Source organism: Neodiprion pinetum, chromosome 1 (assembly GCF_021155775.2).
Source record: "Neodiprion pinetum isolate iyNeoPine1 chromosome 1, iyNeoPine1.2, whole genome shotgun sequence".
NCBI lineage: Eukaryota > Metazoa > Arthropoda > Insecta > Hymenoptera > Diprionidae > Neodiprion > Neodiprion pinetum.
In genome coordinates this window covers 28984995-29006479 of record NC_060232.1, presented here as the reverse complement: position 1 = coordinate 29006479, position 21485 = coordinate 28984995, and the positions used below count along the sequence as shown (strand labels likewise).

The 21485-nt window shown below is 37.8% G+C and overlaps 4 protein-coding genes and 1 long non-coding RNA gene across 8 annotated transcripts; 3 read left to right on the top strand and 2 right to left on the bottom strand.

The window, feature by feature from the left end:
- The first annotated feature begins 26 nt into the window (after positions 1-26).
- On the top strand, positions 27-1811 carry LOC124212745 (WD repeat domain-containing protein 83). The gene is made up of 4 exons (XM_046613127.2): positions 27-297; positions 541-784; positions 891-1117; positions 1241-1811. Exons 1-4 carry the CDS (start codon positions 231-233, stop codon positions 1618-1620), a joined length of 918 nt encoding a protein of 305 aa, XP_046469083.1. The 5' UTR covers positions 27-230; the 3' UTR covers positions 1621-1811.
- Positions 1812-3199: 1388 nt separating this feature from the next.
- On the bottom strand, positions 3200-4571 carry LOC138190709 (uncharacterized). The gene is made up of 2 exons (XR_011176779.1): positions 3680-4571; positions 3200-3555 (listed from the first exon to the last, which is right to left on the bottom strand). It is a non-coding gene; the product is annotated as an uncharacterized lncRNA (long non-coding RNA).
- Positions 4572-9604: 5033 nt separating this feature from the next.
- On the top strand, positions 9605-12169 carry LOC124219471 (uncharacterized). Of its 3 annotated transcripts, none has more exons than XM_046627077.2 (5): positions 9605-9969; positions 10272-10830; positions 10911-11224; positions 11435-11574; positions 11698-11836. In XM_046627077.2, the coding sequence occupies exons 1-4, from the start codon at positions 9936-9938 to the stop codon at positions 11566-11568; spliced, it is 1041 nt and encodes a 346-aa protein (XP_046483033.1). In that variant the 5' UTR covers positions 9605-9935; the 3' UTR covers positions 11569-11574; positions 11698-11836. The 3 variants fall into 3 exon arrangements, with proteins under 3 accessions (XP_046483033.1, XP_046483024.1, XP_046483018.1); XM_046627068.2 differs by having other exon boundaries at positions 9608-9951; positions 10911-11210; positions 11698-12169; XM_046627062.2 differs by having other exon boundaries at positions 9609-9969; positions 10911-11210; positions 11698-12169.
- A 254-nt stretch (positions 12170-12423) lies between these two features.
- On the bottom strand, positions 12424-14005 carry LOC124219485 (nucleoside diphosphate kinase 6). 2 transcript variants are annotated; one of them, XM_046627100.2, is made up of 3 exons: positions 13737-14005; positions 13127-13430; positions 12424-12946 (listed from the first exon to the last, which is right to left on the bottom strand). In XM_046627100.2, exons 1-3 carry the CDS (start codon positions 13812-13814, stop codon positions 12855-12857), a joined length of 474 nt encoding a protein of 157 aa, XP_046483056.1. In that variant the 5' UTR covers positions 13815-14005; the 3' UTR covers positions 12424-12854. The 2 variants fall into 2 exon arrangements, with proteins under 2 accessions (XP_046483056.1, XP_046483046.1); XM_046627090.2 differs by having other exon boundaries at positions 12424-12930.
- A 789-nt stretch (positions 14006-14794) lies between these two features.
- On the top strand, positions 14795-21485 carry LOC124224812 (sperm flagellar protein 2). The gene is made up of 4 exons (XM_046637016.2): positions 14795-19798; positions 19908-20279; positions 20417-21023; positions 21120-21485. Exons 1-3 carry the CDS (start codon positions 14795-14797, stop codon positions 20693-20695), a joined length of 5655 nt encoding a protein of 1884 aa, XP_046492972.1. The 3' UTR covers positions 20696-21023; positions 21120-21485.

The following is a 21485-nucleotide window of genomic DNA, read 5'->3' as shown; positions in this document are numbered from 1 at the left end:
CTTGCATGATCTGACGGCGCATGAAATGCTACCTGGGAAATATTTCATATAACCAGTTTGTTAAATCTAGAAAAGCTAATTCCACTGTAGGATATTGGTTTATTTGCAATAATTTCTAAATACACCATCTCTCGTGGCCTTGTCTGATAGAAATTGTGATGATATTATCGTCGCTTGAAAGTACTTTGTGATGTTTAAAGTAATTTGTTGAGTCGTTTCATAATGCAAACATGGAATTGAAATTTATTAACAGTATAGAATGCAAACAGGGAGCTGTACGAGCTGTGCGGTTTAATGGTAAGATCATAACCTCGCAACATTATGCTAGAATATTAACGTTTTATGTGATGAGACAATGTGAACAATAATTTTCTCACTTTCGTTCAAACATTTATCTCAACGCATGTTTATGCTGGTCAAAATGCATTGTAAGAAAACTTATTGTTTTTCTTTGTATTGAAATTGTATGCTTCCAATATATCTAAAACGAAGTACCTTTGTTCTAGCTTGATCTAATTATTCAATTTATTTATTTTGTAGTTGATGGCTCCTATTGTCTTACCTGCGGGTCAGACAAAAAAGTGAAACTCTGGAATCCGTACAGAAGCGTAGCTCTCAAAACATATGGCGGTCACGCCAACGAAGTACTCGACGCTTGTGCATCATGCGACAGTAGTCAAGTTGTTTCGTGCGGAATGGATAAATCTGTAATTGTTTGGGATGTTGCCACTGGCAACCCTGTTCGAAGACTCAGAGGACATGCAGGGCCAGTAACTACTGTAAGGTGATCATTGCTTCGACTGCCATGTCGTACTGCGCTTTCAAATTGGAATAATTTTTCAGCTGTTTCAAAAGGTCCATGAACTTTCTGAGGCATAATTTTCATACAGGTTTAATGAGGAATCAACCATGGCAATCTCTGGATCTCATGATAACTCAGTTATGTGTTGGGATATTCGCTCTCGAAGTCAGGATCCTGTGCAAACCCTTCGAGAAGCGAAGGACACAGTTTCGAGCATCAGAGTTACAGATCATGAAATCTTGGCAGCTTCTTATGACAGTAGAATACGCAGATATGACATACGTATTGGTGAACTGCTGGTTGATTACGTAGGAGGTATAAAAGTGTCAGGATACATCATTCTTTCGTCAAAAATATGCTAAATATTTATAACGTTCACAATATCGCATCTCATTATGGAAAATTTTCATTCTCGTTTTATTTTGATTACATTTTTAGAGGCAGCAACATGCGCAAGTTTTACCAGAGATGGTCAGTGCATAGTAATCAGCTGTGGGGACGGAGTGATACGCTTAATGGATAAAGATACCGGAGAGTTACTTGGGGAATTCACAGGGCATGCAGCAGATGATTTGTGCTTGGAATCGAGTGTCGATTGCAAAGATACACACATTTTATCTGGTTCTGGAGATGGAAAATTATGGATTTGGGACTTGGTAACGCAAAAAGTGGTGCAGAAATTGTCAGACAACAATCTATCAGAAAAGATACATCCCGTTGTTTCGATTTGCATACATCCACAGAGAAACTGTATTTTAGCAGCCAGTGGTGGTACGATACTGATGTGGGATACGGACGAAAATGATTCAAAATATTAATAAACTTGTCGACTTGTCTGCGCAAATAAAATACTGCAGTGAAACTTCCCAATAGCAGACACCTTTGGCACTGAAAATATCTTTACCTGTTAATTCTACTGCTGGAGATTTTTAGATTTTACGTTGTAAAGAAGAATCCGTTATTCCGAGGTGTTCGTTACGAGAAGTTTCACTGTACCTCCTTTTTTTAAGTGATAAGTACCTACGGCCATGCATGCAAAACTACTTAATTTTTGCTTTTGCTAAAAATTCTGATCTGTGCAATATTCATGTTGGTACATTGGAGCGTCGTCTATACGAGCTTGATTCATCTGTCATTATTCAAGCTTGTCTTGACTGAAACAGCTAGGATAATCGTTTTTGTAACTCTGTACACGTACGACTGTTGCGGGTGAACTTTGTATTCCTGTATTCTAGTCTGTTTTTAGGTATTTGAGTTAATACAAACACATAAATCAGTTACTTCATAGAAAAAGTATGCGTAATATTCATTACCTCTTGGGAATCTATTGTTATTTCATCAGTTCCTGTTTTCTGAAGTTTCCCGATTATTCAAACTAGGGCAAAATCGCAATTGGTGGGATTCATTTTTCTACTCTTGGTCCTACGCTCTTTTTGATGCGTTTTCTGAGTTCCTGCGGGTTTAATTAGTCCAGGTGGGCTCGTACAAATCACTTTTGAGACAAATGATTTTTCGCTTCCTAAAAAAAGTTTATATAACCAGTTTGGATTATTTACGAAAGCTTTTATGATTTCGAATAATGGTCGAATTGACTTCCTAATACCCCACATAAACGTGCGTGTGCAGAAAGATTTGTATCTTCCCAGTTGTAGCCTTTCACGAGGTCTTGAACTCCGTTCTTAGTCTCCTTGGCGTCCAATTACTGCAGAAAGGGTTATTTGAATTGATCTCATCTCAAGAAATTGTACCTTATATAATTTCTGTACATATGTTTAATACTTAACTCGCACCGTTAACTGAATATAATAATATGTATCTTCAGTCAACGCTCATATCTTCATTCCAAAAGAAGATGCAGCTGACGTATAAAAATAATTTCTTAACTGACGTTAGATTTCCGTGATTTTTAAAAAAAGCAGTTTATTTACAGCGGAAAATCTAAGCCTTTCTACATAAAAAGTACTATTATATATTATACATTTATGGCAGTGCTGGTATTGATTGTTAGGAATTTTGAGTTTCAGAATATGTATTCCCGACAAAGTCGACACTATTTTATACGGAATTTTAGCACTTTTCCAGTAACCCCTAATAATAATACTATGTATAGGATATCGAAAACTGACGACTGATATCACCAAAGGTAGATTTTCCGGATTCTTTATAATCAAATTCTCATCAATTATCTACGATATGTCTGTCAACAAAAATACAGATGAAAGGTTCTAAGACCTCTCGGAAGCTTCAAGAGTGTTCCTGCTTCCAAAAAACCACTGGTCTTTTCTGAGACAAGATTCTGATCTATCGAAGTATTTCTATAGATTTCCGCCAACAGAATTTACAAATTTTGCAGACTTAAGTAGAAGATGAATTTCACGAAGTGAAGAGAAGACATCGTTGAAACGTTAATGAATTTTATTACACATGTTAAAATTACAAGGAACTGGTTGAAAATTCATGTAATTACTTTGTAATCATCTAAGAAATATGCATCGTTGATGAGTTATTGGAACAGCATCCGGTTCCAGTGGTGGGCTGATTGTCCCTTTTGGGGAAATATGCATAGGTCCGTTAAATTCCAAGCGATACTCTTCCTGCGAAGATCGCCATGCAACAATGCCTGTACTGGTCGTTGGAATTCGTGGCGAGGCAGCCAACTTATGCGTAAAACATTGTTATTCGTGCATCATTTTCTTGCGTTTTACGTATGTATTCTCTGGAAGTCCGTCATTCACAGCTTCCTTGGCAAGTATCTGCGGGGTATAAGAAAAATATTCATAGCATACGCGTGTTATGTATTATCTTACGTAGTACGACGTTTTGTACACACCATTTTATTCGCAATTCTTTTGTAAGTAACAATAATTCAATAATCACCCGTTGAAAATTTTTCCAACTCAAATAGTCATCTTATATTCCAACTGATTTGTGATTTCCGTTATTAACGGATCACTTCCTTTCTGTCGAAAGTAATAAATTTATATGTATACTGCGACAAAACATTTCTCTTGTGGTTTTTAATTGAGTCTAAAATCAATTAATAATATTATAAAATGCAAGTTATCATATTTGTTGCCTTTCTTTTTATGTGTGTGAATGTAGTGATTTTTTGAAAGAAGTATTCAACAGTAGATTCAGTTAAGTAATCTAGAAATCATGCGAGTATATAAATTTGTAATAAACATTTTTAAACTAATTTCTACAATATAGATTCAAAAGCGAAGATGGGAGTTAAGTTCTGACTGTATTCCATTTTGTATGTATAATGCAAATGGGCCTTTTAGACGGATTACCCGTATCTCGAATGTACAAAATTTAAACATCGTTCTTTCGTCATTTTTAGTAACCGGTTCTGAATGAGCTTCGTTTTTTTGTTCTTTATCGGATTTCACGGGAGACGTGCTCATTTGTTATGCAAATATCGTGTTTTATTGTAACAACTTGTTTCGACTGCGAAAGGTCAAGCGGGGGAGAAAGATGGAATTGCCTAATTCTAAATTCCCAAAGGTATATGCACTTTGTTGACTTTAATTAAGAAACGAAATTTATCAAAAAGGAAAATGTATTTACGTGGAATTCACTCCGACTAAACTAGAAAAATCCGAATGTATTACGATTCCACATGCGTTACACATTATCGAAGCATGAGTTTTATTGACAATGAGTTACATTTACGAAAAAATAAAATCGTCTTTTGAAAAACTACAATATGTTAGTATTTGTCTAGTGAAAATAAGTTCACTTATGCTCGTTTCCACACCACCGCAAGCGGTAGAGCGACTGGCGCGTTTTTTTTCACGTGGTATCCCCAGTAGGCCTACTCCACGGAGAATAATGGCAAGATCGATTTTACGTTCTTCGAAAAAAATTACAGATGACTTTTTTTCACATGTTAATTATATAGTAAATTGTTTTACCCAATCAATTTGTATTCCCGTATATTCGCAGTTTGTTAGTAATTTTTCAGTTCATATAACCCGCCGACTAGTTATTGATGAAAAATGACTGTTTTAATTATGGATGAAAGATGGTTGTTTCAATTGTTGATGAAGGACCATTGTTTTTATCTTATAGGTGAACTGTGATTGACTTTGGATGTTCGTGCACGGTTTTTTTCTTATGAGGTATGATATAATCACTAAAATGGAGAACCTGATAAATACGTAAAACAATTCACTAGACCAAGATCGAAATCACGAATCGCTCTAAGACGTTGGCATTTACCTGCTGGAAGACGATGCAGAAATCTTTGAAGAAATGGAAACAAATCTGAGTAGAATAAGCACAATCCCTAAAATACGACATAGCTGTATACCTAATTCTACAGTGAAATACAAACCGAACATGACCTGTGAGCGATTCGAGAAAAAACGCTGACACTAAAACGATAGCAATAAAAGACTGTTAAATCATTTAAAAAAACTACAGCTGAACAAATTTTAACACACTTTGTGGCCATGATGATTCTGAACTACATCGCTAAATCTGTCTATCGGAGAAAACAAGATGACTGACCCTGAACCAGACCTAAGCCTGAAAATTGAAACGTTGATTTTTCAGTATGGTCAATAAAACTCAGTTACCTGGAACAGATGAAAATACAATTAGTGACATATGTCGATACAGACAAAAATATAATTAGCTTAGATGAGTAAGAAATATAAGTAACGAACAAAGGGACAAATCAATTGAAACGGACAGAAGATTTGATTAGCTGCAACAGTCAAAAAGTTTGATTAGTTGAAAGAGATAAAAGGTTTGATAAGCTGAAATTGATAAAAGGTTTGATTAGCAGCTGAAACAGATAAAAGGTTTGATAAGCTGAAATTGATAAAAGGTTTGATTAGCAGCTGAAACAGATAAAAGGTTTGATAAGCTGAAATTGATAAAAGGTTTGATTAGCAGCTGAAACAGATAAAAAGTTTGATTAGCTAAAACGTCAAAAAGTTTGATGAGCTAAAAAGTTAAAACGTTTGATTAGCTGAAACAGACAAAAAGTTTGATTAAGCGAAAGAGGTAGAAAGTTTTATTAGCTGAAACAGACAAAAAGTTTGATTAGCTGAAACAGACATAAGGTTTAATTAGCTGAAACAGACAAAAAGTTTGATTAACCGAAAGAGGTAGAAAGTTTTATTAGCTGAAACAGACAAAAAGTTTGATTAGCTGAAACAGACATAAGGTTTAATTAGCTGAAACAAACAAAAGGTTTGATTTGAAACAGACAAAAAGTTTGATTAACCGAAAGAGGTAGAAAGTTTTATTAGCTGAAACAAACAAAAAGTTTGATTAGCTGAAAAAAACAGAAAATCTGATTATCTGAAACAGACTAAAAGTTTTATTAGCTGAAACAGACGAAGGTATGGTTAGCACAATCACATAAGTCCATAACACTGGCAAAAAATGGGTCGAGTCCAAGATGATATTCGCTTTAATATTCGTTGCTTAAATTATTATTTGTATTGATGAAAAAAACACATTCTAAATTTTTTGAAACATCTTTTTCTGCTTTGGTTATTAAAGTGAATATCTTTTTCGACTGAACATTCTAAAGTTCTCAGTGCATTTGTTAAAAAATTAGTTTTGTTTCTGTGAAACAGAAAATAATGCGATCAGTTAAACAAGTATTTCTGTACATTTCAGACATGTTTCATAAATGCTTACAACAATATTCTCCATTATCAGTATACACTATCGAGATTTTTTTTCCTGCGCGTTGAGCGCAGGTTTTCTAATGCCGCACTTTCTCTCATAACTGAAAAGTATCAAGTCCACGCGCAAAAGGCGGCATGGAACTAGACAACTTGATTATTCGTCAAAAAATTGACCGAAGAGCTGAAAGATCAGCACATAGAGTGTGCGTAACTTTTTTTATATGCTACTTGACAAATGGACGCGCAAAAAAACGTGTCCGATACCGGTTATTAATTTACACGCAAAAAGCTGCGTACAATTCTCGTGATTAATCTGCGCGCAATAAGGCCGCGACAGATTAAACTATTAAAAAAGTTGTATTATCGGGAACTTGTCCTGAAAATTCTCTAGAAACCCAATCCACATCTGCATCTTTTTAAATTAGATACATTGCTATGCGGATTGTTGTTCTCAGAATACAAAGCGATATCGGGAGGGAGGTTGGAGGGCATGCATTATTGTGTGGCGTGACGGTCGGCGGTCCTCTTCGACGCGAAGTCTTCGAGCTCAGCATCTCTCCCCATCTAGCGTACCACGGAACGCGATAGATAGTCCAGAGATGCGTTTTGCCCATTCAGACGATCACAGAGTTCAATTGAACGGAATAATGATCGGTAATGACTAAATAATTGAACTGAATAACGATTGAGAAATAATTGCCGAGTGACAAGAAATAGTAAATTAATTCTCGTTAATATTCAAATGCTTACAAATGGTCGAGAGACTCGAATACGGAGTCTTTTGGAAAAAGAATTTCTGTGATCGTTTGACGCTGTGGATTACAAAAGTTAGTAACATCACGGCTCATCGCGACCTTCCTACCCTCGCCTGCTTCCCAACGGAACCACCCAACGGAAAAGAGAGACTCTCACACACACATGCATAAACCCCGCGACGGGTCCCAAAACGTCCACCTACCTACCCGGTTACCTATATTCGATCTAAACGATTCTCCATTTTTTCCAACACACATCATTCTTCATCATTTGCGCCGTGGTCACTGACTTACACTTTCGTTGTTTACCTGTTGGGAGCAAAATGTTTTTGTATCGTAGTCTGCCTACTGAGAATACAGTATCGCGGTTGTATGCCGCCAACCCTCGTATTGTATGTATTATTTTATTAAATACTAGCAGACTATCGGTACATTAACCTTTTGTAAAATTGATTAAAAACATCCTGTATACCAATTAGCATTTTTCTAAGCGAACTGAGCCAGCACTTGATCAATACTTGTTGGCTGTTAAAAGATTGAAAATGATATATAATATAAGATGCAATTTGATTACGTTACGTTATGCCAGAATTTGGAATATTATCGATTTAACAATAATGTAAATAATTGAATTCGTTCAAACCTCAGGTGAACCCACCACTTAAACGACATCGGTAAATTCAAGTGTAGATTTTTACATCAGTTACGAAATGCAATCCGACCTCGCGAGTGTCGAATAAGCGATGGTTACCTGTCGCGATGCTCATTCCACTTTTAGCAACGTGCAAAATTTCTAACTTCAAGCAGGCTATGGTAAATTAAATGCCAAAAAAAAATTATTCGACAAAGTCAAGCACGTTGCCATTGCGAATGAGCCTATCCATGAAGCTAAGAAATCGCAGATTTGTGTAACAATTGCTACCGCCACGCCACGTGACAGAGGAATCCCAGGGAAATACCCGTAACCTAACACATGCAACCTCACCAACGTTGCCGAGAAATGAAAAAGTTACTCGGAAGTCTCTGCTTAAATCTCTGAAAAACAAAATAGAACACTTGAATTAATTTAGCAAATTGGCTTTTCAGTTTTCAAATTAATTATTACTGTTATCTAGTTTCATATTTTTGCATTGCATTTTATGCAAGACCAAAACTAAAATAAGTATTGTTACCTCGACTCTGGGCTGCTCCACGCTTTTAGATGTAGTAGTTCTTGTAGCATCTCAGGGTTATTAGTGAAGCGACGCACGTTTTACACAATTTAGATCTTCACTAATCTCTTATAATCCACAAAATCCGCACCGCAATAACACTAACACTCGATACTACACTCACTTTTTTTGTCGTAGCTGTCCATTTGAACTGACCGAACAAACTTACTAACAATGCGATTGCGCATTTACCGAAAATCAGCCAAAAAAAAAAATTGATACTCCACGCATAAATACAAAAGTAGACATCACTGTAATCTGAAGTTACACTAAACAATGAAAACTCGGACACGAAATTCACTTTCAACTTTCGCAGGATGTTTTTATTTCAGTAACTCGGTTTTTCTTCAGGTTACACGCTGCTCCTCGTATATTATTCACAGATGAGTATGGTGGAAATACACTGATCGAACAACGTGACACCACCTGAACAACGCGGTCTGAATCTTGAACCAATACTGAGAGCACGTGATTTCGCTTCGATTGCTCGGAAACGACTGATGCTGCACGGCGCTCGGAAGAAATCTAAATCAGTTTTCTGAAGAACGGAACATAATAATTCGCCCCCCCCCCCCCCCTCACGCTGTCGCGCTTCACATGGAGTGGGGATAGCTGCACGCGCCTGCCTTGCTGTTTAGAATTATTATCTGCTGTCGTTTAGAGAACCGATTCAAATCCGTTCACGGGACGCTTACACCGTTGCTTACGCTTTGTTTTATATATCTCTATGATCTTAGCGGCTGGGTGAAAACACCGCGTAAGCTACGCATAACGCGATCAAATGTTTAGAGCATTGCCGTAACATGCGACATGAGGCGAAGTATGAATTCTCCAACCAATTGCGGATATTTCTTGAACGGGATTTTCTCAGCTTTTCAATTTCACTATGACGACTATATGTTACCAACGTTTTGTACGCGATAGTTCTTAGTTATGAAGAACTTCTTTTACCGGTGTGGTCAGTTGCTTGATTGATGATATATGAAACTGCTAATTCCCTCAAACCCGGCAAACTCTTACGCAAAATAACACAAGATTATCAGTCTTTATACCTATATCCTCGGTCAACGGTATGGAGGTTGCTGGTTCTTTGCGTGGCAGTTATCATTTCCACGCCATCTATAACACGAGCTGACTTATCGACTACGATGTCGGTAATGTTTGGCAGCTTCTAGATTTCAGCACTATGAACATTCGTAGCAACTGAAAATGTCAGCAGAAATGTCAGAGTGGCCATGATTTGCTTTGTAAACAAAATTGTTTGTTTGAAAACGGGAATGTGCGCAAAATTGAAGTGATAAGTTTGATTTCATTGCTTTCGGCAGATAAATTAAATTTATATCGATTAAGTATGTTATTATACCTGGTGCGAACATTAGAATAAAATTAGTCACTTCAGGTTTCATATAATAATTTCGAGTCGATTCGGTGTCTAATTGTTTACCTATAGATTCCACCGGGATTTATCAACGATATTTCCGCATACAAAACAATTGTTATAGATTTTACGTTGAAAATGGCGACATTGAAAGGTGTGTTTCCCGAACCCAGTAAGTCCAGACAGCTTTTCTAGTTGATATTGTTAAGGAAAGCTGTTTACAAATTATCTTCTGTTATTTTAAGATTCTACCTACTTAATATTGTTTCCTGAATAATTTCGAATACGTTGAAGTTTATCGTCAGTTATGCAGTTATCACCCATACCTAAGTCAGGTTACATACTATTAAAATCACACTTTACGATGACCTAGTTGATCAATGGCAATATTCAGCACAATATATATGTTGAAAAGTATTGTTACATTCATTATTCTTTGAAATTGATAGCACTTGTGTAATTTTGTAAATGCAGAAGTAAACAGGCGAAAAAACTTCATACATGAAAATGTGAAAAATCTCCGGCGAATGGAGCATTATTTTCACAATCACAAGGAAGTTGAGGAATTACAAAAATTACAAATTCGAAGGCAACAAAAAGCGTCTAATCGATATCAGAACATAGCATCGCGGGTGAACTCCAGTCTTCGTGAAGCTAAAGATGAGGACTTTTCTGATAAAACATGCACATCAACTGCTAAACAGAAATTGGATGGTCCTGAAAAATCCAAGTCGCAGGCTCAACCTCATTCCAAAAATAGTGCCCCAACTTTGCAAAGTAAAACCACAGCAGGAGTTCAGAAGGGATTCATGGTACTGCATAGTAATGCAAAGAGTCCTATACTCAAGAGAAAAACTCGTGAAGCAGTTTTGAATAAAAAGCTGCAAAGCAACATGACTAAGGCTCCTTCAGACCCAAACCTAAACTGTGGGCATTGTTGCAATAGTAACACTGAAGTAAAATATAGAAGCCAGGGAATTCAAACTTTGGATGCTAAACACATGAGCAATTTGTATGCCGAGGGTACAATTAGGTACTAGTGTTCATGGCCTGCTTGAAAGATATTGCAATTACTTTTTGCAACTTTGTTTCTGAACAATAATTTTTATTTAGGTATTCTACCCGACGGAGTCCTAGACTGGATTTGGCTATGTGCAAAACAATGGAGGTAGCACTACAAAATAATAAAACACCACGTGAAGGTGCTAACTCTCCCTCGGATCGTGGGGATGTTAGTTCAACACCATCATCTCCTTCACCCAAATCACCTGATCTGCACTTAGATTCGTCCCGTGAGGAAGGAACGGATTTTGTTAAATTGAACAAACAGCAAACATCAATTGCTACCAAAATGGCTACACAGCTTAACAATGGCGTACCTCCCACTCATTATCGAAAGGGTGTTGTTCCCAAGTATGATGTTAAAAGTAACTTCTCTCTTCATTACTTTTACTCGTTATCTGCAAGTAGACTCGTTACTTTTTTTTTTGTCTTGCTTGAGTTTTGGATAGGTTGAAAATTTTAACTAATCTTCCATACTCTAGAATTAATTTTAAGTTTATTTTTTTTGTTTCGGTTTTGATTTTTAATCGTGATAGTTCATAATCTTGTCTTGAATGGACATTTTCTACTTACAGATATCTTCGAGAACGGAAAGAGGCACAGCTGCAAAAAGAACAAAAGGCGAAAGAAGAGGCACCAGATCCTGACTGTCCAGATGGCCACGTCCCGCTGCCTGACAGTGAACGCCAGGAGACCCTCCGTATGTTGAAAAAAAGTGAGTACCTGCTGCTACTTGCTGTTTATTAACTGTGGTTAGAATAATTATAAAAAGATTACATCATTTCGAACGATGAAATACTAACATGTTATTTACAACATACTAACATATTATTTGCAGACTATCAAGAATTTGTTAAGGAATTAAATATGATGCCAATAAAAACTGACACTCTGAGATCCCAGAAACGAAAAATGGAAATCGAGAAACAGCTCAATAAAATAGAAGAGGGTATAAAAGTATTTTCGAGACCAAAAGTCTATGTCAAAATTAACGCTTGAAGTTTTTATCACATGTGATTTGTGGTGCATTTATCAATTTGGTACACATTATCATGCGTTGCAGAACTTGTGTATATTGTATAATATGTCTGACTTATAGTATGGAAGGATTTGTATTTCGTTTAAATAATTCAAGAAATATTGTAGGCATCTAGCAGATTGAATTGTTTTGAACAAAAATATTTAATCCAGGAAATAATTTGTAAATATTTCTTTGACGCATGTAAATTAACTAGTCTGTTTTAAATTAGGGTGATCTAATACTAAACATCAAGATTTCAAGTACAAAAGAAAAATACAATGAATTATTCTTTTAAGAAACATATGTTTTTCTTTCTACTGCATGACTGTGTTTTGTAAATTTCCAGTGATCTGATCAGTGTAACATAGAACAGGAATCGATACCCATTCAATATTAACATCAATGTGTATTCCTACATTGAATATAGTAAAATCTTTAATTTTTAGTGCCATTCTTGATTCATGAAGTATAGATTTAGGTACATGGGAGGTAAGTGCAACGATAACAAGTAGCTTCGAAAGGATAAATAATATGACTACCAAATTCACAACCTACTTCATTGCTGCTTTACCTTTATTTATAATCTACATAATCAACTATTAGAAGGTATGCTTGATTCTTATATACAATACATCATGGTAAATATATCATTGGTGAATTGTGCATTAACGGTTGAACAGAAAGCTGAAACAACCAGACAAACATGATACTTTCTACAGAAATAAGATAATGAAGCCCAACAATGAAATTTTTTTCAAATACATCGAACCCCTGATACTTCTATAGAACTATGGATCATGAAACGGGCCTCTATTATCTCTTTTGAGAAAAGTTTAAGGCGTTTGTCTGCTAATTTTAAACTTCAAATCATTGTTGTATCTTGGTCACTCTCGTTTATTTTCCTAGTTCTGTCAATGGTATGAATGAATAAAGATGGATCAAATTTTAAATTTCCTGAATTGTAAAAAATCTCTTCATTTTTGAACCAGTGTTCTATGTTGAATTCTTTGAAAAATATGGCTATTTCTCGTTTTGATGATTCTGGGGAGTCTGAAACATGAGGCCACTATCAATGAATTTTACACAGGGCTATTTGAATTACTTGCGGACTAGTACACTAATAATCTTAGAAATGTACTTTGAAGTTAATTCATAAGACGCTCAATCTTGGAAAGTATAAGGATTCAGAAATTCTTGAATTTATTTTGCTTATGTACAAAGCATAAAAGTTCTCTCATGCTATTACCTGATCCATGAGTTGCATTTCTTGTATCTGACAGTCCATACATCCCTCTGATAGTATGAGGTGCATGAAATTGGGCTTGATATACTTTTGTTGGACCCATCAATGTTCTCCATTTAGCTATCCCATCATGAGCTGTCAGAATATGGATGTCTGAAGGACCGCTGCACATAAAGGTCATCAATCTGTTATAGAAAAATTTCTCCTTGTGATCTGCATAAAACGATTCTGCCTCCATTGGTGTTATTATCGTTCTACGAGATCTGACAACTTTGAAACCCTCATCAATTATCAAGTCACGAATTTTCTGGAAGTTGAAAGAATTTTTCATACAACACACGTGCCGATCTCAACACTAGTAGTTCGCATTTTTTTACAGCCATGCTTTTGACATTTGAGGCACACTCGGTTTAATTTTGTCACCAAGGTATCTGATGACTTTTTTTATTTATTTTCACTGAGGTTACGTTAGGTTCTTTGCGGAGGTGCACGACGGATGATGACATTCAATGCATTCTGAGGTGAGGCTTACTCAATATGATCGCAATATTGATATAAATAATTGATCTCTCACACCAGACGTTTTTGCATTTGAAATTAGATAGTAATTTACCTGAAGAACAAACGGAGATTTAACTACATGCGGCTTTAGTATTGCTAGTGTAAGTTGGAGAGGTTGTTTTGATTTCATCTCAGCATTTTTTATTCACCCGAAAGTTTAGATGACGTTAAGTCTTACTGCACTACTGTCAAGATATTCGAATTTTTCATTGCCCAATCATTTTTGGCAAAGCTAAGCACCTTGACGTCTACCATACACAATGGTACACAATTGCCACAGCCAACAGCTGACAAGCCGCTCAAGATCCGCGCCATGCCGCAAAGCGCAGGCTCCGATCAAAACTTCGATTTTGACCGCGGTTGGCGCAACGATAGTGAAACCGGACTAGGATATATTGTATTGGCGTGGTACTGGCAAAGGAACAGCCAACGAAGGAATTGCCCATTGTACTAGTATTTACTCTACTGTTGAGTTGAATATCAATGTTCCATATGCATTGAAAATTTCAAAACACTTATTAAAAATGAACGATAAAAGTTTTATGTATGATACCAGAGAATATTGTAAATTTCTTGCGCCTGACGCAGTAAACTCTGGCAACCAAACGCGCACGGGTCCAGAGCATGCATACCTACTATTGGCATATTCGGATGGATAGAAATGGTAGGATCAACTCACCAACCAATTGTTCAGAAGAGACATCTCAAATACTTATACTATTTTTATATCAACCTTTTTTGAGTCAGTTTGTTGCTAAAATTTTCAAGTCCGATATTTCATTCAATCAAAATAGTAAAAAATATCATAAGACTAGTCGCAGAGCATTGATGTTCATACTTTTAGCATTAGCCATTTGAATCCTCATGAAACATAGCATCTCTCATGTACTGAAGATGTCAACTATATAGAAGGAAAATACACCCAGTACGGCTTGAAATTGTCTACAAAATCGATGTAATCAAATACAGTTTCACTTCAATGAATTAATATCACCACAGCACTTATAGTTATTCAAAAAGTTATTTATTGGTCGTCTCACAACAGTAACAAAATTTTCTGCGACCGCGAATGTAAATACTGAATTCGTAACTTACCGCGCAGTGTTGAAAATGAGTGAAGTTTTAAAAACATGGTTTCAAAATAGGCTAGGAATAATGATCGATCTACATCCAGACGTTTTTGGTTTAATTACCAGAGACGGTACTCTTCTAGCTCAGCTTCTTCACAGTTACGACATAATTGACAACGCCCAGATCAGCACGATACATAGCACGGAGGACCCAGCCTTAGCAAGGGTTAATCTGAAACTTCTTCGCGTGTGGCTTAAGTTTATCGGGGTAGATTGCGACGATGATACCATCGAGGAGATATCCAACGGACAGGGTACTACAGCGACACGACTTTTCTACAAGATTTTCGTCAGTTTGGAGGGTAAAGACAAGCTTCACTTTATTACCCAACAAAAAGAAAGAGAAAAGTTCATTCCACAGTCGTCAAAGTTTGATGTTAGCACAGTCCCAGATAAGTCACCGCCTCCAGTATGCTCGGAAAATCCACTTGCTGGCCAGCTTGTAAGTAATGCAAGCGTAATCGCTTGGCACCGCGACAAATTCCAGGCAATCTTAAATAGGTGCATACTTGCCCGAAAATTATGCGTATCAAAGCAACAACAAGTACGCTCCACCGAAAAAATACTAACAGAGAACATCATGGAAAAAGAAAGTGAGGTTCATATGGATTATATACGACCATTTCCGGAGCAGGAAATACAGGAGTTGCACAACTTTAGTTGCCAGCACAAGGTACGCAGTCCAGAAAAATATACATATCATGAGCTTTGCAACGAGAAAAAACTTGGTGAAGCAATGGAGCCAGCACCGGCTGATCCGGAGGCTGCTAAGACGTATGTAAAATGTATGAAAGATCGAACGCGGCGAGCATCGCAGAGCTATAGATGTAAAAATCAAATGGAAAAATCTTTGACGGCGAAATTGTGGGAAAAACAAGTGGCCAACCAAGAGACTGAATTTGATCTAGCCGTCGCCAAGAAATTGTTCTCCCAGTCACAGTACGAAAAACAAATGATGACCAAACTCTGCGAAATTCGAGATCAAAAGCAAAGGATCGCAAAGAACAGAGGAATTGTTAATAAATTGATGGAGGAAAGAATGAGGACCGAACACAATATAGAACTTGCTAGGGAACATGAAGTTGCCGTCAGAGAAGGTCAGGATATTGAGGCTGAGTGTTCGAGACTGTGTGAATTACATAGAAGAATTCACGAACGAAAAATACAAAATTGTTACGAAAGGAATTACCTTATTTGTAATGATGTCTTGAACGATCTCATTGACATCGCTGTGCAGGCAGCCATTTATCGGGAAAGCAACGATAACTTTATTCCGGCCAAGATTTGGGGAGAATGGAAAGCCTTGTTTATCAAGAGTCAACCAATTTTTTCATCAATTGAGAATATCGAATATCTCTGTGAGGAAAACCCTGAAGATGAAGTAGAAGATATTTTCAGAGCAGAAATTGAGCGTCAAGAGGTTCTCAATGACGCTGATTTCGACAATTATTTGAACGTAAGCGCACCTTGGGACGAATTTATGCCAGATATTGATTTGGAAACCGAGGAAATACTCAGGCTTGGGATTATTGTACTTGGCTACATCGTCCATCGTCTCTTAGATTCCGTGTATCCCCCAGAGTCAAAGCCAGAGCCTGCTTCAGTGCCCAAGGTATCCTCAGCTTGCATCCTTCTCGGCGTATTGGACACATCTGTCTATCCAACAATACAGTCATTGCTGAATCACCGAGGTATTAAACTCATTTTCATGGAGGATGCAATAAATTACTGCCTACGATGCTTCAAAGACGAAATGAAGGATTTCTCTTGCATTGATCTGAGTGCCATAACGTCTAAGAACGAAGTATCGTCGAAAACTGCACTAAATAACCCAACTTCACGCGGGAACAAAAACACTACTCTTAAGAAGAAGGCAACACCTATGGGACCTTCAAAAACAACGGAAATGACTACACGCATTGTTGATAAGCAAACGCAGACGCCTCGCGTTATTCCAAATGAAGATATGTCTCCGGATCTTTCGAATTCTGCATACATTGGCAAATGGGTTTATCAATTTCTCACTCTGGGCCAGCCATTGTCCAATGAATTGAACACGAAAATCCTTATCGAATACATGAAGAGTCTGAACGACATAGAAGGATGGGTTTTGATAGATTATCCCAACACTTTTGATCAGATGGCACAACTTGAGACGGCTCTCACAGGTATTAAAATACCTCAGGATAAAAAAATATCCGATGATCTTGACGGTGATATTGATGAACTGAACCAGGTACCTTCAAGGATAACGTACGAAGATGAGAACTTGGGCGAGTTCTCTCGTTCTTGCAGAGAATCTAGACTTGTCTACAATCCAATACCGAACGTACGCAGGGAATCATTGAGTTCTTACATGACGGCTTATATTCGAGCATTACCAAAACCTAAAAATATGCACATACGCGAGGAAGACATTTTTGAGATACTTTCGGAAGACACAACACCATTGGATGCCTTTTATACTACTCAAGGCATTGCTTATGCAGTTTATTACACATCCTTCGATCTATTCACGCTGAAGAGATTATGTAGACTCGCTATTGGAGACATGTCAATTCCACGAGTTCCATCTATTGAACTGTTCGGCGAAGCTTTGGATTCGTTAGAAGATGAAGAGGCAAACCCACCCTTGAGCAAAACTCCGATAGTCAAACAGTTCGTACCCTGTCCTGAACCGGTGAACGATGACTGGGGAGGAGAAAGTGATTATGAAGGTGAAGGTGCAAACTATTTGAACAACACTATTAGTACAGTAACTGTCGAACCGACCCCATCAAAACCCGGGGAAGATGGTTGGGAATGGATCAAGTTTCCTCAAGCTCCGTTGCTGTTGGAGGCCTTAGCAAACCTATGGGAAAATATGGAAACTGTTTATATTGAGGATCTTAAAGAAATATTCTTTATAAAAAGAGTGCAGTACTCACACATTGTGCCCTACCGAAACTATGTGACTAAACACATGACAGACTTCATTCAACGGCCTGATTCCAAGCAAGATTTGTTACACAAGTTTCATACGAGTTATAATGATATTGCGATGGACATGCGCGATGACTTGGATGTCAAGTGTGAGTTGCATTGTAGAGTAGCCGATTTTCAGAAAGCACTTTGGGAAATTTGCGACGAACGACGAAAACAGGCTGAGGAAGAAAGGCAACGAATAATCAGATTGGATTGGACAGCTGAGGAAATGGTCGTCTTGGCTAATCTCTACATATGCATGATTGAAGCTGAAGTAGATAGATACATCGATACTGTACAACTTCTTCAGGATTATTACACTTCTATGCTACAACGACCCATCTCCGAGAATCGTTTAGCGAAACTTCCTCTTCAAAGACTGGAAATAATTTCAAACGAATTGATGATTTCTTCGTCAACTGTATCGCTTGTAAAAGCCAAAAAACCTGCAGCAAAGGAAACAGCGTCATCGAAAACTGGCAAAAATGTTGCTAGTCAAATTCCACACAAAGCACCTATCATCGACTGTACTCGTATCAAAAAACAGATTGCTGAATTGCTAATTTCTGCTGAGGAAACACCTCACCTTACCGGAGAAATTATCTGCTACCAAGCGGTGCATGCAAATATCATGTACGCACGAAATGTCGTTGATTCTCAGGCGCTATCGTTGTTAGAAAGTTTAAAGAAAGAACAAACGTCCTTTACCCCTGACGCTAAAGGTAGAATCCAGATGGCCAAAAATCAATTACTACCCACAGTTGATGCTGAACTAATGGCTGAACTTCTCAAGCGAGGACCTGATTTGTATTGTGAATGGCGATCTGCCTTGCAATTTGAAATAAATAGAATACTCCTTAGACTAAAATTGTTAGAGAACGCTGCTCTATCAGACATCAGTTTTCTCTATGAAACTATGCAGCGATGTTTTTCCAACGTAATGACTGCCACCAACGATCGCTACAACAGAGAGATCAAGAGCGTAAACGAAATGGCATCAGTATTTAGTTTGGCAATCGAAGAAGAAATACCAATTCAAGAAGAGTTACTGTTGGACGAGGACCGCTTCATTGTCAGATCAAGCGTTCTGATGTATCCGGATGAACCAACTCCTCCTCCTGAGCCAATACGTGAAGCAAAATTACCCTCACAATTTCGTATGGGACAACTTGGTCGCCTGATGGATATATTCCGGTATGTGGCACCCCACGGCAGTCTTCCGCAACGTTTTTTCACTTATATCCTCGAGGACATTGTCGCCTGCGGCGAAGACGAAGGTGTAATATCCCATCTACCTTCATTGTGGTCACAACTGCGTCCCTGCGATGTCCCATACTTGGTCACAGAGATATTTGGAGATACGGAGTACGTCGATTGGAGGGAATTCATTATCTATGTTATGGACATATCGATGCCCAGCGATGAAGATATCCTAGATATGAGGTTGCAGTTTATAGCCATGGACCCAACCCTGTCTGAGATGGTAACCAGGGATCAATTTCATTCCATCAAATACTGGTTCACAAATTGTGACCTGAAAGATCCGGCCTGCAAAAATCTCCTCCATGAGGATTATCAACGTAACGAAGAGGAAATGTACGAAGAGGAACGAGAATACGCTAAGATCGAAAAGACCTGCGGATTAATCTTACCAAAAACACCGTCTGAGTCGAAAAGGTCACTATACAGCAACGACTCCACTGTTGATAGTACATTTCCGGCAAGCTCCCGTAATATTACTCCGCAGGAAACCGTGCGGCTAATGCTTGCGAAGGAATTATTATGCGAGATGTTTGTGTCGGGATGCACGAACGTGAATTACACCGCGTTTCTTCTGGCGTTCTGCAAAGATTACGACCCAAGAGAAGGTTTCGGCAAGGCACTGACGCTAGTTCTCGGTGATAAAATTTGTGTATCCGAAAAAGAGGGCGAGGAGTTCGTTGCCGAATTATTAGAGCAGCAACGCCTCGCTGCCGAAGAAATGGCCATGAGAAATGATCAATGGGAAGCCGCCGAAAAGGTTAGTTCAGCACTTGGATTGTTCGGTGCGGGTGACGAATTGATTGAATTTATCCGAACCGTGTAACCCGGTCGGGTCGACCTATTCTGATGACGTAACACTCTTTCAGAACGTGTCAAACGTTATAAGCGATGTCTTGAAAAACACGCTGGAGCTAACAGAAGGTATCACGATCTCAGAGGTTGACAACCTAGACGACCACAGTGACAGAATCGAATCAACCGCCTCTCAGCAAAAGCGGAATACTAGTATCGAGTATACGAATTCAGTATCACCTGGCAATTCCAGACTGTTACCACCTAATGTAGTACTCTCGACCCCTTATCCTTTTCCTCCGCCTGGTAGCAAAGCATCTGATGAGTACGTATCCGATCAGGAAATTTCAAGATCGACCATTTTGGCCGAAGGATACAGCAAGGAATCCTTGGGCATCATCGGCAAGCCCGTCGTTATTCATTGGATACCTCGGGAAGCTTGTCAGGTACAAGATAAAACGAAAATTAATGTTCATCGTCAATAATTTAATGGGTCTGTAACTGTAACCGAAGATTACGCAGTATATAGCTACAGAAGATCAACGAAGCGTCGTAATAACGTATGCTTCATTTTCATTTACAGGCAGTACTTTTAGCTACCTTACCTTGGCATGCACGGCAACCTGACATCCTAGGCACCACTTCGTGCCTACGTGATTGCCTGGACAAAGTCTACGCCGATCTCTTAGATACAGAAATCAGGAATGAGCAGGACTACGTTCTTTCTCACCGACTGGTGAACCATGGGTTTATCACAAACCTGCTAAGCTCTACCAGTACGTTCACGATGAAAAATATTGGCAACATCCTTCGTGATCTGTTGAACAAGAAATATAATCTCAAACAGACGACCAACTGCTGACTGGAGATGTTAAAAATAATTAACAAAGTGCACCACTTACCTTTAGTAAACGTGACGTGACTATACAAGTCATGACTTGCGTCATGATACCTGTAAATGTATTTATTAACGGATTTGTGATTCGTGATGAATGATAAGAACCTGGAATCATCGGTGGACTTGTAAAAATCAGCTCTATCAAGAATAATTGTAGCCATAATGATGTTAGTTCTGGGTGGCGTGCAGCCTTCTAAAATAATAATTCGATATATCAATGAATCGTGTGCAGAAATGAGTGTGTTAAAACACCTTTACAAATGAATAAACAGTACGTTTTACGACTAGCTAGGTAATTTATTGTACACTATCATTTTACATATTTAAAATATTTTAACCTATGTACTATAAGATGATGCAACAAAATTTCATTTCTTTTTCTGTTCAGTATCTACAGATCTATTTCGCAACCACAAACCGGGTTCGGTAGATTCCTTGGGTAGAAAAAATTTACGTTTTTCTTTTTGCCGTAAGATACTCAACGGAGACAATCTCGACATTTATCGTCGTAACAGCAATTAGCACTGTTATAAGGTATTCCATTTTCTGAGGAGTGAACGAATGTCTGTGAATCAAACGGAATTTAAGTAATACGCAGACTGGCTATTTTTTTTATTAAAAATTGCAATACAAAATTTCTCATTCATTTTAATACAACAATCACATGCTTTATTCTGGGAATCAATATAAGTTTTCTTCATAGCAATATAAATCAATATAGAATATATATATGTATAATATGCGTTTTCTTTTT

Coding starts and splice junctions, on each gene's coding strand:
- LOC124219471 (XM_046627062.2), top strand. CDS start 9,936: ATGGCGACATTGAAAGGTGTGTTTCCCGAACCCA. Junction 9,970..10,271: donor AGGTGTGTTTCCCGAACCCA/GTAAGTCCAGAC, acceptor TTGTAAATGCAG/AAGTAAACAGGCGAAAAAAC. Junction 10,831..10,910: donor TATGCCGAGGGTACAATTAG/GTACTAGTGTTC, acceptor ATTTTTATTTAG/GTATTCTACCCGACGGAGTC.
- LOC124212745 (XM_046613127.2), top strand. CDS start 231: ATGGAATTGAAATTTATTAACAGTATAGAATGCAAACAGGGAGCTGTA. Junction 298..540: donor ACGAGCTGTGCGGTTTAATG/GTAAGATCATAA, acceptor TTTATTTTGTAG/TTGATGGCTCCTATTGTCTT. Junction 1,118..1,240: donor GCTGGTTGATTACGTAGGAG/GTATAAAAGTGT, acceptor TTACATTTTTAG/AGGCAGCAACATGCGCAAGT.
- LOC124219485 (XM_046627090.2), bottom strand. CDS start 13,814: ATGAAATCAAAACAACCTCTCCAACTTACACTAGCAATACTAAAGCCG. Junction 13,431..13,736: donor AATCTCCGTTTGTTCTTCAG/GTAAATTACTAT, acceptor TTCAACTTCCAG/AAAATTCGTGACTTGATAAT. Junction 12,931..13,126: donor AAATGCAACTCATGGATCAG/GTAATAGCATGA, acceptor CTCATGTTTCAG/ACTCCCCAGAATCATCAAAA.
- LOC124224812 (XM_046637016.2), top strand. CDS start 14,795: ATGAGTGAAGTTTTAAAAACATGGTTTCAAAATAGGCTAGGAATAATG. Junction 19,799..19,907: donor AATGGGAAGCCGCCGAAAAG/GTTAGTTCAGCA, acceptor ACACTCTTTCAG/AACGTGTCAAACGTTATAAG. Junction 20,280..20,416: donor TACCTCGGGAAGCTTGTCAG/GTACAAGATAAA, acceptor TTTCATTTACAG/GCAGTACTTTTAGCTACCTT.